The sequence below is a fragment of the Phocoena phocoena genome, chromosome 14, assembly GCF_963924675.1.
Source record: "Phocoena phocoena chromosome 14, mPhoPho1.1, whole genome shotgun sequence".
NCBI lineage: Eukaryota > Metazoa > Chordata > Mammalia > Artiodactyla > Phocoenidae > Phocoena > Phocoena phocoena.
In genome coordinates, this window is record NC_089232.1 from 44992353 (window position 1) to 45010946 (window position 18594).

General features: G+C 47.3%; 1 protein-coding gene across 2 annotated transcripts in view; it reads right to left on the reverse strand.

The window, feature by feature from the left end:
• SPTBN1 (spectrin beta, non-erythrocytic 1) overlaps positions 1–18594 on the reverse strand; it is a 196109-nt gene that overhangs the window by 39958 nt on the left and 137557 nt on the right. For both annotated transcript variants that reach the window (XM_065890892.1, XM_065890893.1), the window contains 10 exons: positions 16225–16398; positions 12360–12451; positions 11042–11122; positions 10543–10658; positions 6698–6810; positions 5707–5894; positions 4538–4655; positions 3137–3295; positions 2172–2474; positions 183–336 (listed from right to left, as the gene is read on the reverse strand). In XM_065890892.1, the coding sequence (XP_065746964.1) occupies positions 183–336; positions 2172–2474; positions 3137–3295; positions 4538–4655; positions 5707–5894; positions 6698–6810; positions 10543–10658; positions 11042–11122; positions 12360–12451; positions 16225–16398 (1498 nt within the window). The remainder of the gene's footprint in view (positions 1–182; positions 337–2171; positions 2475–3136; positions 3296–4537; positions 4656–5706; positions 5895–6697; positions 6811–10542; positions 10659–11041; positions 11123–12359; positions 12452–16224; positions 16399–18594) is intronic.

The following is an 18594-nucleotide window of genomic DNA, read 5'->3' on the forward strand; positions in this document are numbered from 1 at the left end:
CAGAGTTAAAAAGTAATGGAAGGCCACCCTACTGCATCTCATTATACCCACGACACGGCCCACTGGGAACCCACAATAGCAAAGTAACTTTAAAGGTCCCACTGCCACACATAACCCATCTACGTCTCTGGAGATGGACTTCTGGTGACGAGGGGGTAACGTCTGGAATGGTCTGTCTTTACCTTCCCCGTCTGTTGCAAACTTCTGGGCGGAGGCATTGACACCTCTCACCCGCTCTGCCTGGATGCCAATGTCCGCTTCAACCAGGGCGTGCTTCTGTAACAGGTCTTCCACGCCGAGCAAGTGTTTGCCATAGTCTTGAGACAATAATAGCACCTGTGCGCAAGAGGCAACAAAACAGACATCCATGAATACAACCTTGATGTCAGCGTCTCATAATCTTTGGATGGGATGGGAGCCACCAACCAAGCTGCACCCTCCCTCCAGCCGGCCATCCTCCCCATACCTTTAGGGGAAGATGATGGCATGCAAACCAGAGCAAAACAAACCCAAAAGACTGTAGCAGGAGAGGCGTTATAAACTAATGACCATCTACCTTGGAATAAGAAGTCAAACCTATACTAAAAAGTAAAGAACAGAAAAAAGGAAAAAAAAAAAAAAAAAAAGGGAGAGAGGAGAAACCAGTATGAAATATAAACTGAGCCTCCAAGAAGGAAGTGCCTGCAATAACAACCATTGAAGAAGATAAGACAAAGGTAACAGAGCTGTTTCATGTCAAAGTTTAAAGAAGTCTCCTAGAAGTTGCTGACCCCTTAATTGGATGCTCTCCTCACCTGCGAGCTCATTGGTACACCTCTGCAATACTTACACAATCCACGGGAGAAACACCTAGTTGAAAAGCTTACAAACTACATCTCTAACCAAATAAGAACAGGGTCAGGTGACTGTCATGCTTAGGAGGTCCCGAGCAACATCTCTGGTTTAAGTTTGGACCCACTAATGTTTTCTTTCATTTTTTCCATCAGCCCAATTTGGGGCTCTCATCACACATCCTCTCCAGATGGAATTTCTACTTCATTCTTACTTATGAGGAAGGTCTCTGGCCCAATCGGAATTATAAAGTGCATGACGAATTCTAAAATGAAAAGCACATCTCTGCTAGATTTTATGAACATTTCTATTTTAAGAGCTCAAGACAGACCATACGTGAGAACATCATAAACCTGGGACAATAAGAGGGGAAACTCATGGTATGAAGTGACCTTGCTCCCCCTGCCAGGAACAGCTCAAGGGGTAAGCAAAAGACAAGGGCTTACATCCCAGGAAGGAAATCCCTCGCATGAGGTCAAGGTGGGGAACACAGCATGCTGAGATAAAGGAGGCTTCACGGTACGGCCTGAAATCGGCCCCGTTCTGTCCTAGCTATGTGGCTAAAGGCCTGCCAGCTGGAGAACTGCTTGACACAGATGAGCTGTCATCAGAGGACACGGACAGGCACAGGACTACGGCACAACGGCAGGTCTCTTCCTGGGTTGGGGGGAAGCTGGGAACACCATGCCCAGAGCTGTCAGTAAAGGAAGGGGAGGCACAAATCGGCACTGGCAGCCCTCTCCAACCCGCGCGCCGTCCTGTGATACACACACATATCTTGCACTTAATTCTCGCCATAACCGGATGAGGTAGATGAGGCAGATGGTAAGTAAGCGCTCCGCTTACAGGTGAAGGAAGGAGGCTCAAGGAGATCGGGAAGCTCCGGCGCTCACCATCTGAACGCTGGCTGCCTGGTTCCCGGGATGCGCTCTGTTCACACTGCCTACTACTCTTCCGTACCACCCGCCTGGCCTCTCCCCAAAGCAGAGCCACTCACACATAGACCACCGAGACAGAAAGGTAGCCCCAACTCTAAAAAGTTAAAACCACAGAAGACCACAATTTGATTGACCCCCTACCATGGGATATACCTAATTAGACCTGAGTCACAGCAGCAGTCCTCCAGCTATGGCACTGACCTTTGTCACAACTTCTTCTCACTTCACGTCTCATTTAACTTGTGAGCTAACAACCTTCCCGCGGGTGACATGGCTCTTCCCTGGCTATAAGTGGGCGAATCAGACCAGGGGCATGGCTGTGTGTTGGGGGGTTAGTGGGCGGGTCCCAGACGAGAGAGGCCTGACTGGATGGGCTCGGGCCTCCATGCAGGCACGTTTTACCTTCATTTCATCCATCCAGTCCATAATGTAGAGCATTTCCTGGAATATCTTCTGCAGCCCCAGGTTCATCTCGAGGCGCTGCCGCCGGGCCCTGAGCAGCTCCAGCAGGTACTCCCAGAGCCGGATGACGTTGTCCTTCCTCGCCGCGATGCGCTTGATGTCGTGGTAGTTCTCTGCTTCCAGCTCCCTGGCCACGGCCACCACGGCCTGCACGCGCTCCTCGTACGCGGCAATGTCCGTCTCAATGGCCTCGTGCTTTTTCGTGGCAGCCTCGACTGCGGGAAGGTCAAATCCAAAGTTGTCCTAAGAGAAAAGGGAACGAAAAGAAAAGAAGCACAAAATTCAAAAGCCATCCAATTTGGAACAAAGAAACAGGAAACGGAGGTGGATTCCTGGGCACACCCCTTAATCTTTGAGCGGGGGGTCCCAAAGCCAAACGCCGACTCCCGAGGCCCGACCCCCGCTGGTCTCCGCCTTCCTGAGGGCCCTTAGAACTGTGCTTGGGCTCAAATGCTGTCCCCACAGCAAACCAGCAACTTCTCACTTTACAGAGGGGTGCAGCACATAGGTAGCACCCGACTTACGAGACTGGAGCAGGAGATGGCTTTGGTTAAGCCAAGTAGAAAAGAAGCCACTTAACTTATTTCATGGCCAGTCTAGCTGCCTTGAAGGCCAAAGACTGGGAGAAAGAGAGAAATTTTTAAATATGAACGGTTCACACACACTCACTGGCTCTAAACAAACTTTGTGTGAGCTACTTCCAGATCTATAAAAAGTTAGGTAAATAGAAGAGAAAATATATTAGAAATTATAAACATCCTCTTCATGGGAACTGGGTGAGATGACTTGACAGCTGCTTCAGGCTACTGGATGTTGACAAACAGCTGTCCTAGGGCCCCTGAGTGTGGTCTAGGTTTTAGCGGACCCTGGGAGCAGTTTTCTTGAACACTGTTCTAGAGCAGTACCTGGGACACCAGACGCTGGTTCTCGCTCAGCCAGGTCTCCCTCATAGCTGCCTTGCGGTCAAATCTGCGGGCGAGCTGTTCCAGTTTCTCCTGTCTTATGAGCTCGTTCCGCAGGGCCAGTTCTCGCTCATGTTCCGCTTTTTCCAGTCTTTCCCAGGCCTACAGAAATGAAAGAGAACAGTTTCCTGCTACGTTCAAGGAACAATCCTAGGCTGCAGTTAACAGCCAGTGCTTCTCAAAAAGACGTGAGAACTTAAAAGGGAAATCCCATTCCCAACCTCACTGACTCTTAAGCCTTGGGAAAAAAATCATTTTCTCTCAGTTGAGCCCCATGGGAACACTCTCCCCTATTTAAATCTAAAGATCCTATGTCCCATCTGGGAAACAAAAGAGTGTAGATATGGAGCAATGTAACTAAGTTACAAAGCCCTTAACTGTAATTGAGAGGAAGCAAAGTATCTTCAACTGCTCTGATGTAAAAAAGATCAATGACATCTTCTAAGAAATCCTATTATGAATCTCTCATTCACCCCACTCTGAAGTAACTTTTTTTTTTTTTTTTTGCGGTACACGGGCCTCTCACTATTGTGGCCTCTCCCGTTGCGGAGCACAGGCTCCAGGCGCACAGGCTCAGCGGCCATGGCTCACGGGCCCAGCCGCTCCGCGGCATGTGGGATCCTCCCGGATTGGGGCACGAACCCGTGTCCCCTGCATCAGCAGGTGGACTCTCAACCACTGCGCCACCAGGGAAGCCCTGAAGTCACTTATTTTTAATTCACATATCGGAGTATTTTTTTCCAAAATACTCACCAATTAATAAATTCATTCCTATGAAATACATCTTACTTCACATTAAAAAAAAATTCCACTTAAAAGAATCTAAATGTGTACAACTGACCACAGTTCTAGATTTTTCAGATGTCTGCTTGGAAATAATGCCCACCATGAAATTCTGTAATTGCAGATGTAACAGGCATGGAAACAAATTTTTTGACAGCTTCTTGACGGAAGGAGTCAAAATCCTAAGCCCTAACCTCTAGGGATTCCAGATACAGGAAATAAGGTTTTGAATTCTCCCTTCTGCAATTTAAAGATGTTTGAGCCAACTGCCTGGGACAAATGACAGGTAAACTTATTATGTATCTGAGTGACAAGGTAAACAGGCTGAACCTGGTTTGATAAAATCTAAAACACACACACACACAGCCACCTGCCCCCAAACCACCACAAGCACTCCCTTGACCCTCAACACTATGTGAGCAATGACTGCCCCTTATCAACTCAGCAGGCCAGGATCTCTTAGCAATCAAGACCCACTGATAGAACCTGAAAACCTACAGGAGGCTGGCGCCCACACAGGAGGGCAGGGACCATGAAGGAGGCCAGATGGATCGGTTTTACCTTGTTAATGTCAGAGATGAGCTTCCCCTCCCGGGGCATGTAGACCTTCTGGTTATTGGCCCTCATCTTGCTCTGAATAGTGAAAAGCAGGACTTCCAAGTTCCCCTTCTCAGTAAATCTAAGCAGAGAAAACCAGCCATAAACATTATACTATATTCTGTTCTTTCAAAAGGAAAAATGCATCTACTTCTAGAGAAAAAAAATAAAATAAAATAAAATAAACACACTTCGTGCAGCCTCACAATTTTAACAGGCATTTATCTCCGGTCTGACTTTTATGTGAAACGCGTGTGTGTCAGAGAAACAGCAGTGGGTTAGTTTTGGGGTACTGAAGACCTCAGTATGTGCCAAACTGTGGGGTTTTTCTTGTGGTTTGCGGTTGTTGCTGAGATTTACAGTCAGGGGCACAGAATGCTACTCTTTTGTTAATCAACTCAAACAAGATTTAGACCCCAAGCCGCGGATGATGAACTTGCTTCATCTGGAGAGCACAGCTGAAGGCATTCAACAAGGATCATTTCAAACGACCACCTAGGGTCACTGTCAATGGGTTGTGGAGACCTCAGCCAGGAATTCACAACTGAGTGGAGTTTTCAGAAAAAGGAGGGATGACTCTTGTCATAATAAGCAAGAGATAAGGGCCACAATCTTTACTGGATAACTACGTATCTTTAAAATACGTGAAAAATCAGACTTCTGGGGGCAGCAAAACCTGATCTGAACGGATATGAAACTACTGTTTTTTTTAATTCACACAGTGTGAATAATTACATGTTTTGCTACAGATATGTGAGGAGGCTTGATATGAGTTAACTGCCTCAGAGCCACCTGGCATGTACCCTGTTACTTCTCTAAAATCCAGAAACGATGGAATTCTGAAATACATGAGGCGCAAGAGCTTTGGATAAGGAACTGGGGACCTGCACCGTTTCTTGGGATTCTCACGTATCACACATACCAGTGGCACATTTCTGCTAGAAAGGGCTCACAGAGAGTATAATTTGGAATACATCTCGGCAATACAGGCTCAGATTAAAAGGAGCAGGACAGGCCGCTGGCGAGAGGCATTCATTGAGAGATGAGACCATGCAAGTCAGAAAACAGGGGTCTGCGGCTGCAATCACCTCTCTCCCGATAAGAAGGGCAAGGCATTACACTCTGCATCTTACTTGGGCGGCTTCTCCACAGTGCGGTAGGTGTTGAAGGCCTGAAGCTGTTGTTGAACCCCAACCAGCGAGTTGGCAAATTTGCGGTTGTTCAAAATAATGATGGTTTGTTCAATCCACTCCAGAAGGTCAGAGGCAAGGGATTCATACTTTTCAATCATTTTTTCTGTTTCAATAGCATTGTCGAGCACCTGTAAACAAGAGTCAGAAAAATGGAAAAACAAGATCGTATCCCTGCGTAAGGGAGACATGACTGCAGCCCTATGGGAGCCCGCACACACTTCAGCGCTGGCTCTGAAAACGGTTCTATGAGACTTTGGCACAAGAGTTTTTAAAACTCCAAGAACCATGTGCTAATAAGCACTCAGACCGTGGCTATCGTTTGTGAGCAATGACAGCTTAACTCAACTGTAATTGGTTCTGTAACCTCCCAACCCCCAGGCAAGGGTTTCAGATCCTGCCTGTATGACTCCTGATGCCTCAGCTCCGAAATTCCTAGAGGAACAAAAAGGGCTCTATTTTGCTTGGTCCTGTCCCATGAACGCCCACGGATTTTCTATTCCATTGCACTGAGAAGACAATGTCATCTGATCTGCGGTGTTCTGAAACATATGGCAGGGGAACGTCAGCCAAACAAAAAAGTTTAAAAAGCGTGACACTGATGAGGCCTTTCCAAGCGTGGTAAGTAGGACTTCCACGTCCATGACATCAGGCAACTCAATCAGATTTTCAATACCCAATTTCCTGGCAAGGTTGAGGGGAGGGGTGTTTCCGGGTCTGAGATCCCCCTGAAATCCCTTCCTGAGTATGTTAGCCACCCACCACTCCTGCCTCCTGTTACTCTCTGGGATCGAGAGGCTGCTGCCCACTTCCCTGCCGTGTGGAGAACCTGCCACGAACTCCCAGTAGCTAAACGTCTGAGTGCATGGTGGCGGCACATCAAGATGTGAACCTTAATTATGTCTCACAACTTACAAAAGTGGTGTGAGCTCACCTTTCCAATTCGTTTTCCTTCAACAGCCAAGGCCTTCATCTTTGAGAAGTAGTGGTAATAAGTCACCACATAAGTGATAATGGACTTCTCATCGGGGTGGTCCACACTGATATCTGCAACCCAGAGAAGATTCTGTTCAGTACTCTGCTCACGGCACCGCCAACCAGGCAGCAGGAACAACCTGGAACAGCTGCTCAGCACTGCACAGGCCCGTATCTTCATTTTTTGGGCTTGAGAGTTCTGCCATTGATGTGTTAATTATAAAGTTAACTAACAGGGATGAAATCACCTCCCTGGCTCTTTTATTATATGAACATTCATAAGTGCCTTCTACTGCAATAAGAACATAAAAGTCTTTTTTTCTTTTAACATCTTTATTGAAGTATAATTGCTTTACAATGGTGTGTTAGTTGCTGCTGTATAACAAAGTGAATCAGCTATACCTATACATATATCCCCATATCTCCTCCCTCTTGCGTCTCCCTCCCACCCTCCCTATCCCACCCCTCTAGGTGGACACAAAGCACCGAGCTGATCTCCCTGTGCTACGTGGCTGCTTCCCACCAGCTAGCTATTCTACATTTGGTAGTGTGTATATGTCCATGCCACTCTCTCACTTCATCCCAGCTTACCCTTCCCCTCCCCACGTCCTCAAGTCCATTCTCTACATCTGCGTCTTTATTCCTGTCCTGCCCCTAGGTTCATCAGAACCACTTTTTTTTTTTAGATTCCATATATATGTGTTAGCATACGGTATCTGTTTTTCTCTTTCGGACTTACTTCACTCTGTATGACAGAAGGACATAAAAGTCTTAATAGACATGATCCTTTCTCTAGAGGACCCCAGGCCGCCGAGATGACAAAATATATACAAAACTACTAAGCAGAAATGAAGAACATAGTAAGAATTGAGTCAGATATCTCACTGACGTGGCTACCACCCAGACACACCACATCCACCTCCCTGCCTCCCCGACCCCTAAGCTGGTCTGTGTTTCTCTGTGGTCCTTATTTCTGCCAGTGGCACCAGAATCTTTCCCAGCCACTAAGTCCATGGACATCTTTATCTCCTTGTCACCCATATATCCGGTTAGTCACCGGGTCTGAGACCTGATGATTCTATTTATGGAATCCTTATTGTCACTCTCGGGTCCAGCTCTCACGGTCACATAACCAGACCTGAAGCAATGGCTTCCTCACTGGGTCTCCCTGCTACTCGATTCACTTTACACACCTTGCCTAGCTGATCTTCCAGAAGCACAGCTGTGAAGCACAGCTTCCTCCCAAGCCCAAATTACTCAGAAGTGCCCTGCAGTCTGAAAAATAAAGTATAGACCCCAAAGACCTCTACAATTTGCCCTAACTTTCTTTCCCTCCCTCCCTCCCTTCCATCTATCCATCGAATATTTATCACACTTCCTCTAAGTGCCAAGTGCCATTCTAGACATTTCTCGTTCTATAGCCTACTGGTTCTTCTAAGGCACTATAGATCTAAACCAAACTGGACTATTTACCACCCCTCAATCCCCAATATTCTTTCCGGTTACAGCCTCCCTTTGTCTGAAAGGGCCTTCCCCAGCACATCACCTTCTTCTTACCCTTCAGGTCCAGCTCAGAAGCCACCACTCCAACACAGCCATTTCCGATCCCTACAGCTGGAATGACTGTCTCCTCTGTTCCCTAAAGGGCTTTGTTTATCGTTTGCTTTCTGCCAGGTCCTATGATTACTTATGCACATTTCATTAGTCTTACAAGACTGAGTTTCCGAGGCAGGAACCCAGCCTTGGGAAGCCCTGTGCCACCGTGCCTCCCCACCTCCTAACGCGCTGTCTACATACAGGGTGGGTGGTCAATAAATATTTATCGAGGGAGGGAGCAAATGAATGAAGCTGGTCAGTCTTCAGGGTACGGCAATGTCGAGGGAAGTACTCAACTCGGGATAGACGGAGGAGAGAGCACACAGATGGCTCTTTGTTGACGTATGGGGCTCTTTTCTCAATGTGCCTCCGCACGCGCGCCTTCACTTCTATCCTTCCTGGCAGCCCGGTGTGAGGCAGGTTGTTTCTCTTGTTTGAAAGACTTGACTACCAGGGCACAGGGCGGGAAAGCTCCCTGCCCAGAGTCACTGAGGCAGCTGATGGCAGAGGGGGCCACAGCTACTGTTCCCACCCCAGGGCCCCTGTGGCCAACTCCTGTGTGTGTTTGGCCCCATCAAAGTGGGCCCCGTGGATACAGAATTGCAGGAAGGCCAGGAAAAAATGCCATCCCTGTATGTAATTTAATAAACGTAAAATGTCGACATAACTGGGAAGGAGCGAGCAAGCAAAACCTTTTCTAACTTGCTCACAATTTTATTGTAACTGATGCTCTCTGGGGCACCGGACAACTAACAGCAGCTAAGGACAGCTAATCATCAAGATCAAACCCACAGAATAAGTGACATCGACTGCTTCTTTTAGCTCCTTGTCTTCAAATGATCTGGGGAACATCCATCCCCTTTAAGTAGTGGGTGGTGATTAGAAAGATTAACTAATGAGCAACTTATTAAATTTCTTTTTGTCATAGTGGTTAAAAAAAAAAAAGATTCTTTATCTAAGCACAAAGAGCTCGGGGGCTCAGGGAGGATGCCTTTCCAGAGTAAGGCAGGGGTTAAGCACAAAGATTTATCACAGTCCAAGGAATTTTAGTTTCGTGTTTATATTGAGAAATCGTTGAATGGGCTGGCACAAAGATAACTTTATCTCGGCTTCCTGTAGTGAAACTATCAGTGCCTCTGATGCACTGGAAAATAGCAAGACGCCTGCCTGGTAGCCTCCTGACCTCGATCTGCCCTTGGGGAGTCCAACTTCCTGTTCTATATTTATAAGAACTTTAAACTTTCACTCACATACAGTCTTTTCTCTCTACTATCTGCTAGCAGCTGAGAGGGTCTAAAAAGCTCCAGCCCTACAAACAAATCCTCTTACGTCTTCAATGCTTCTCGACATCAGAAAACGTTCCTGTGATAGCTCATGCTAAGATGAAGCCTACAGTTAGGATTCTGGTAAGCAAGGGATTTACAACCTATGGGACTGTCCCACACAGGTCTGCTCCACGTCACCTGCAGTCAGTCTGCAGGGTCCTGCTGCAGGGATCCGCAGAGCAGAGAGGTTGGTTCCGTGCAGAGACTGGGCCGCCAAGCAGCCAGCCACGAGGAGGGACTGCGCGTGCTACTCCTTCTGCCACCCACACGTTCCGGGTGCACCTTCCTCACTGAAGCTCTTCGTGCTCAGGAACAAACACCACACAGTCTCCTAAGGAGGCCCCTGCCCCTATCTCTACCCAGGCCAGACCACGCTCTTGCCACCGTGGGATGAACGTCAGTCAACAGGCATGTATGGAGAGCCTAAGGCAGGTTCGTTTCCTTGAGCACAGAGGCTAAGAGGCTTCAATGACGCCCCAGTGCCTGCTGAATAACCTCTAAAGACTGTAACCTGTTGGGCCCCCACCCACCTTTCCAGTTGTATGTTTCCCAACAACACGCTAACACCACTCCCAATAAACTGTTAGTCCCCAGTCACACCTTCCTCTTTCTCGCAGTTCCTTTGCTCACACAGATCCCTCTGCCTGCCACGCTCTCTCCTCTGGCACGTGTTTAAATCATACTCATCTCTCAAGGCCTTTTCAGACGTAATCCTTTACACAAATCCTCAAGTAACTGCCACACCAAAATTAAACTCCTCTTCCTTAGATAATTCCCAAAGCACACCGTACAAATTAAACAAACTGACACAAAGCAGATTTTATATTTACTCCTCAGTGCTAGAGATGCCGAAGGTCCCACCTTTGACCCCTGGAGTCCTTACCTTCGGGGTCCAACAGTTTAGTGAGGCCGAGGTGCTGCTCTGCAAGGTTAAATGCATTCTGCAGATTGTAGTGTGCATTGGATTTCTTTAGCTTGTCAAAATCTATCAGGTCAGGCCTGTGTAGAACAACAGTGGAACAAAGATTTATCACAGGGGCTTGAAACCGTGCCTTGAAAACACACCGTGTGACCAGTGGGACTACTCCAAAAGTGTCCACTTAGCAGTGTAAAAGCCTACAATATTAGTTAATCATCAAACAATGAAACCCGATTTTTTAATAAACAACCTCAAAGTTTATGAAGAAAATGGGTTAAGTTGTTTCTCTGGTTTGGGAGAATTTACACATTCTCTCTCACCTTCCTCACGGGGAAGGCAGGAATTTCCACCGTGATGCAACAGCGAGGGCAACGGACATGAGGACTGAAAGTCACCCAGATCTGCTACACGAGGATGTCAACATTCCACCCCCAAATTGTTAGCATGACCTCTAAGGACTCACCGGTGTTTGTGTATCAGTGCATTGAAGGCCATGCCGTCCCTCCAGCTAGTGGTGAAATTGTGAATGTTGACGTTGGGATACCTAACAAACACGAGGCACAAGACAAGAGCGACACAATCATCAAAACGAAGGTCTGTGCTTTTGCTAAACACAGTGTTTAAAAAAAAAAAAGTCTGTAGGCACTGTGAAAATGTCGGGCAGTGAATATCAATAAGGACAATCAAATCGAAGCTAAGATCCGCCTCAACTTCTCCTTGTTGGAAAATAAGAATAAAACACATGCCCACATGGCTTTTCTTTCTTGGTAATTCGATCTGTGATCTGCGTCCTCGACTGAAAACACCAGGCTTACTGAGAAAAAAAGTGACCACAACTAGATGCCTCTGAGGCCTCCTTGCTTCACTGGCTTTCCACGCCCCCAGCACAGCTATCAGAACCCTGCAGACACCAAGACCCGAGTTCACACGGCACTCCAGGCGAGGAAGTAGCTGGGATTACCTGTTCAAACACTCAGCTCTCCTTCTTCCTTATCCCTCTGAACTGGATGAAGCTTTGTAAATCTAGTACCTCCCTGAAACACTTCCCTATGTTTGAAACTTACCCGCAGTCAATCAGCTACTCTACACCACATTGATTATTAATAACTTTCTACCTGTGGTTGATTAAAAGTTCATTCCTAACTTGATCCCCTTACTAAGCCTTACACTCTTCATGGTTTCCATAGTTACCACTGACTGATCACGTCCATTACAGTTACAGCTGTCCTCCAAGTAGTCCTGACTTGGTGCAAAATTAAGCTGGTACAAAACCAATTCTCAGTACCTAGGAGCTCCGACAGTTTCAGTGAGCAATAAGCAAGATGCAATTCTCTAAAAAATATCTTGACTGAAATTTCAAGGAAAGAATAAAAGAGAGGGAAACTGAGATCATGTACAAAGACCACCCACCCTTAAGTTTACTGCACAGAGCTTCCCAAAGCAACAGAAATTCAAGAGAGGAGAAAACCCACAACTTTTTACAAGTATCATGGATGAGATTCTTAAACATGGTTTCAGGGTTTTCAAATTCAAGATTAACTTCTCTCTGGAACTTCCTTCATAAACAGAGGGAAACTGACTGTGCAAATGACAGGTCCAGGATAGAAATCAGCTCCTGTTCCGAGAGCTAGCTGAATCGTCAGTGCATCAACTGCTTGCGAGTCAACAAGACGTCTCAGTGAAGTGGTGGAAAAGATACTCGTCAACACCTTGTAAGTGATGACTCTGGTAGAACGCAGTCCTGGGAGAAGCAGCCCCTAACCCCCTGAGCCTGTGCTCACCCAGCTGTCTTCATCTGGCACCACAACAGCAAGGCATCCTTGGCAGATTTCTTCTCTTTGTTGTCTTCAGTTTCCACGCTGATATCCTGGATCTAAGATTTACAGAGGAATATTAGACCAATAGATGCGTTAGCTTCCTAATGAGAGCCACAGAAGAACAGGTCTGCATATACATAAAGAGTAAACTTTAGACCAACACCTAGCCCTGCAGACTGCCTACTCCAAGGGTCAGTGAGAACTGCTTTCTGAAGCCAGGGTTCACTTCTTAGAAACACCAACCAGAACTAGGTTCTCTACTTTGCACAAAGATAAGACTGAAGTGAAGACTAGTTACCTGCCTGACTTCCAAGAACCGATTAGGGGTCATTTCTACCCCCAACATAGCCCGTCCTCTCCAACTACAAGCTAGAACGGTGGTTCATACGGTACGCCTTGAACCTCAGCAGACTCTAGAAAAATGCCGTTTGTTTTCTCACAACCAAAGATTTTTTTACCCCAGGGTGAGTGAGTCCTTCGTTGATGAGGACAGCGCGTGCACCATTTCCTGAAAACGGACCCAAACTCTCAGAGAAAGAGTGCCCTTAAATGCTGTGCTTCCATGGTCTGAATGCTTGTCTCCCACACCCGCACCAATTCTCATGCTGAAATCCTAAGCCCCACAGGTGATGGTGTTAAGAGGTAGGGCCTCTGGGAGATGCTTAGGTTATGAGGGTAGAGCCCTCATAAATGGGATTTGTGCCTTATAAAAGAGGCTCCAGAGAGATCCCTAGCGCCTTCTACCATGTGAGGACTCAATGAGAAGTATGCAACCCGGAAGAGGGCCCTCACCTGACCATGCTAGCACCCTGATCTCAGACTTACAGCCTCCAGAACCGTAAGCAATAAATTTCTACTGTATGGAAGCCACCCAATCTGTGGTACTTTGTTTTAGCAGCCTGAATGGACTAAGAGAGCCTGTATTCATCAGCTACTCAGGCCGCTGATTCTCAACAGGACACAGAGCCCGGTCTACTGGCACCAAAGTCAGACTCTCTGGGTCCGAATCCAGGCTCCCCCACCTATCGCGTGTCCTTGGGCGAGTTCCTCGGCTTCCCCTCTGAGGGGTGGCTATCTCGTGCTGTACACTTGAACAAATGCAAAGTACGAAGGGCTGGGCTCTTAGTAAGGATCCATACATGTCAGCTCTTTGGATCACGGGCTGCCTACCAGTTACATGATTTTAAACAAATGCTCTAAATACCCCTTTGCCTTTAGTTCCTTGATTATGATGATAAAATGTGGGATGGAGTCAGGGGAAAGGGTGTTGGCCTCTCTTTCAGCTCTAACCATTCCAAGCTTCCCTGTGCTGGCCCCTGTCAAAGGTCTTTCCATTTAATCTAGAAACACGTCCCAGAATTCTTTTTAAGAGAAAGTGGTAGGAGGAGGATAAAACACATACATGTAAGATTAAAAAGTTAGAAACTTTCAACTAGGAAAAACACCTAGAAATTGAAATAATTACACTTCTAAAAAAAATTCTCCATTTTTAACTGTTGTAAGTGAAGTCTGAGCTTGCATAAACTCCAAAGAGTGTGTAAGAATAACCTTCGCTCAAGGAGTAAGACACAGACTCACCAGGAAAGGCAGGTGGAATTTTACACATTAACCCCCATCAGCTTTCCTATGCCTCAGTGTGAAGGGAATCTGTTTCCAGACTTGTTCTTTCAGAAACAATATCTACCCTTCTGAAATGAAGACAGCTCCCTATGTGGACCAGGCAAACTCGACGACTTTCATTCCAGTTTCTCACACCATCTTTTACTCTCTTTTAAGGGAAAGCGGCATAAAACCTGTCATCATTGGTATTTAATGCACACCTGCTACACATATCAGGGCAGGCCACGTCTTGGGGACTCTGGACACACACACACACACGAAATGTAAGACAAGGTTGCACATTCAGGAGCTGGGGGGCGGTGGGGAGAGAGATCTTTGTAGATACATGGGATGCTTCACAGAGGACGCAGAATGTGAGCTGGGCCTTGGCTGGTGCAGAATCAATATGTGTTTGTGGAGCGGGGGATGATTTGATAAAACTGCTGTGGGAGGCGGGGTCATGTCAGACACCAACACTGCAGGCCATGCAGTGACATCAGCCTCAAAGGAAAGGGAGAAACTACGTATCAGCATTTACAGGTTCAAGCACAGAAAAAGGCAAGCTGGCAGGAAGCTAATTAGTCAATGATGCAACCCAATTCATGCCGAGAATCCTGGAAAGGGCTGTGTGTGCCAGCTCCCCGTCATGGGCACAAGACCCGCTGTCAAGAGAGGCCACTGTCAGGATGCCCTTCCACGCTCTGATTACTACAGGCCAAAGGCAAGAGAAATAGGACTTTTTACTCTACAGAACTGAGGCGATGCTCCAGGAGAGTCCTGTTGGCCTAAGGCCCAGAGCAATAGTTAGTGAACGCAATGGTATTCACTCTGTTTTCAAATAATTCAGGAACTAAATGACAGAAACCTGCAGAAGAGTTCTGTTTGCAAAATAAAGTCACTGATTGTTGCAATTAAATCTCCACTAACGATGTCACTCACCTTCACAGTGGTTCCCAGCCTCAGACCTATTTAATTAGAAGCACTGGAGCTGGGTTCAGAGAAACTGAACGAGTAAGCGGCTTTCCCAAGGCAGGTCCAGGCTTAGGAACCCCCCATGCAGGGAGTGTCTCTGTACAGCTCTGGTTTGGTCCCCTACCCCCTCCCTCCTCCCACATACCCACCCAGACCACTAAACTAGAGCTGCCCGATCCCGAGGGGAGCAGAAGGAAAACGATTGGTTAGAGGTTGATTTCAGCATTTTAGTAAGAATACAAAGAGAGCTATAATTTGATTTCTGACATGGCCCTTTGTTGGTGAGATTTTTATTTACCTAGGGAAAAAAAAAAATCAATCAAACTTCATCAAAGGGGCTTAACAGGAAGGGAAGATACAGAGAACACAGCCACGGTGGAGACAGGACTGTTCGGACTTTTGTTTGCAGAGTAACCGGACGCTATGGTAAGAAGTGTTTCCTGAATTTCAGATTTTAACTGAAAAGCAGGAGCACGAAGCAACAGCCTGGAGAAAGAACCAGGAATCAGGCCAGAGGTGCTTCACAGACAAGAAAGGCTGCGCTCTCTTCCAAGGGGTCGGAAGCACGCGCAGCAGCCCTGACTGGCTGTGTGATCCCTGGCAAGGCTCCTCCCTTCCCTCATAAAGTGAAAGAACTGGACAAAATGACCTTGAGAGGACCTTCTGGCTTAGAGTATTTCTATACTTAGAACCTTTCGCTCGGGTATAACAAACCCATAAAATCGTCACCAGGTCAAACACGCATAAGGCTTTTTTGCACATCCCCCCTGAAAACTGCTTCCTCACATCCGAAGGAGAAGGAGAAGGTGAAAACAGAGCCCACACATGTGTCATGATCCTAAGCAGCTTCGCCTAAAGATATTCTATGATGCATGCCACAACCTGGCGAAGTTCAAACAGCCCAGTGGTAGGAACCTAGCATCGACCGCATCCTTACACCTCTGCTCCTGAGAGCTGAGCAGCAGACACCAGATGTTTACAGTAGGTGTCGGTGAAGTGGTGGGCCGAGACGCAGCCCAGGAAACCCTCTTATTTGCCAGGAGAGTCAAGATTTTCAGGGGCTGGCAGAACTGAAGGAGGATATGGTTAGCTGCCACGTGCCTACAGGGCAGCCAAACGTTGACCTGCCGCTCTGCACACCTGACTCTGAGAAGACATTTCAACCTGGTCTTCCTGGTCCCTCTGGAATGGGGAGGCCAGTTTCACAGGGATGCTCACACCCAGGAGGGAGGCCAAATCGCCGGGCCAAGTCCCTTACCTGGAAGCGCAGGATGATGGTCCAGATAAGGCCAAGGGTCAGCCGGTGGTTCCCATCCACGATGTCGTGGGACCCCATGTTCTCAAGATGGACTCTCTGCTCCTTCAGGAACTGAAGGGCCTTGTCCACGTTCTCCAGACAGTGGATGCGCATTCGTCCCTTGGTGGGTTTAGGCTAAAACAGATGAGCAGAAGGTAGAAACAGATCATCCAAGAGGGCAGAAACCAGCTCAGAACTACAGCCCAGAAAGTGCACACGTGCCCATTCATGCAGCGCTTTCCGACCCACACCAAAACGTTAAAAAAAACGTGCTCATTCAGTCCAAGGGCAGAGTTTACCTAACAGCCTTAGAAAAGTTTACTTAAGGGATGGTAACCGATCACTCTTCAGAGGTTTTTGTTTAATCACGGAAGTGACACAATTTACAAAGGAGCACAGAAGCTGGAAGCTTGGAGAAAAAGGAACCCAATTTTCATAAAGAATTTCAGAGCTGCTACCGCCACCCATGTCATTTTTGCAGGTGCACAGCGAAACCCCTCTGAGGATTTTCTAGCTGCTTTAAACGTAAGAACAGGCTTGCCACCTGCTGGTTCGGGTTGTTTCCCAAGGTTGGCTCAAAATGAAAAAGGGGGGACACTCCACCAAATCCGCAGAATTTTCAAGTGCTGGTTTTGTGAGGATGATGGAGGGGGGTTGAGTAAAAGGGTGTGACTTATTGGAAAGAAAGGATAAAGTAAGAAAAATACGAGAGTAGTCTAATTTGACTACCTCAAATGTCTATTCCTTTTAATCAGTTATATCTAAATCAAAAAAAGGCGTTTTCAAGGTGAGCATTTTAAATAAACAAAGCAATAGGTAAAGATACACACACACACTCTCGAAATTTTCAACGGGTCTCTATCATCTCCTGTGTCAAGAACAAGCTCATGCCTCTATCACCCGCCTCCATCCTTCCCACCCTCCTCGCTATCGCCCGTTACTCCCCCTTCTAGCTGAGGGTGCACCTCAGGCTGATCTCATTACTCTACAAAGCTGCCACCAGGTTGCCCACATCCCCCTGGCCAGAAGATGAACCTGGCCTGGCTGCCATCCTACCTCCTCAGCCAACTCACTGTAACCCACCCACCTTTCAAGGTTCAGTTTAAGGCACATCTTTCCTTCCAGGAGTCATTTCCAACCATTCCAGTTCTCACAGGTCTCCCCTTCCCCCCCAAACCTATACATCTGTGGTCTCTGTCTGGACCACAGAGTTCAGGAACTAATCACATATCTTATATTTTTGCTGTTATTTCGTATGTGTTGTTCTTATTACTTCCAACTTGACTACTGGCTTGAGAGCAGGGATCATGCTTTATACTCCTGCTGTATTCTCGGTGGCCTCTGGTCCGGTTCAGAGCCCAAGGCCTACATGGAGTGACCTGAACGCCCACAGATGGACTGGGCAGCGGTGTGTGCTATGAGCCGGCCTCACAGAGGAGAGGCAGCCAGGTGCGTGGCAACCTGAGCACACGCAGGTGTGGGCGGCAGCCAGTCCTATGGTAAGGTCTTGCCTGCTTCCCACTTTACCCTCTGTAGCTGAGATCCTCAGTTAAGTGCTAGATGGAAAACATTTAAAGAGAAGATAACTTGGCTAACAAGTGACCACTTTAAGTACCCATTCTCAGATTACGTTATTTTTTTTCTTGACTTTCTCTTCTACAAGAAAGGACTGGCAAGCATACAAGAATGTGCCTTGACCCCGAGGAAATAAGATTACGGCCAGAGGCCTTACCACAAGTGGCAGATTTTTTCAAATAATAGCAATGGAGAAAGAAATGTCTCTAAAAGTCAAGCTTTTCACGCTCCAGTCGGCCCTCCGTACCCGCGCAAGTCCTGGAACCAATCCCTCTTCGGGCATCGAGGGAAGTCTGCACTGTAAGAGTTTACTTACAACCTCCCCCAACCTCCCCCAACCCCCCACCCTGCAAAAAGGCATCGTCTCTCAGAAACGTCACAACTAATACATTTCAGGTATGTCAGAAATGCTAGGATTTGTTATTCATGTTAGGTCAAGTGATAACATTACATCAAAATCAAGCAATATGGCGAGGTAAGAAAAAGGCCAGATATTTAAAAGAGAAAGCGGTGGACTCCATTGAAGATTCCGTGAGCGACTGTGTAGATACAGTCTGAGGCCGACACTGGAGCTCCCTTCTTCCAAGGCGCGCCCAGCACCCTCCTCCCATGGGCCCCCTCCTAACAGGGGAGTTGGTCCTGATGGAGGCGGGTGTGCCCAGAGCCCTCGGGGGAGAAGTCCCCAGACTCGGCACCTGGTTCTCGCGGGCCAGCTTTCGGTTCTCATTTTCTCTGGGTCGGCGGTCATTTCTTGAG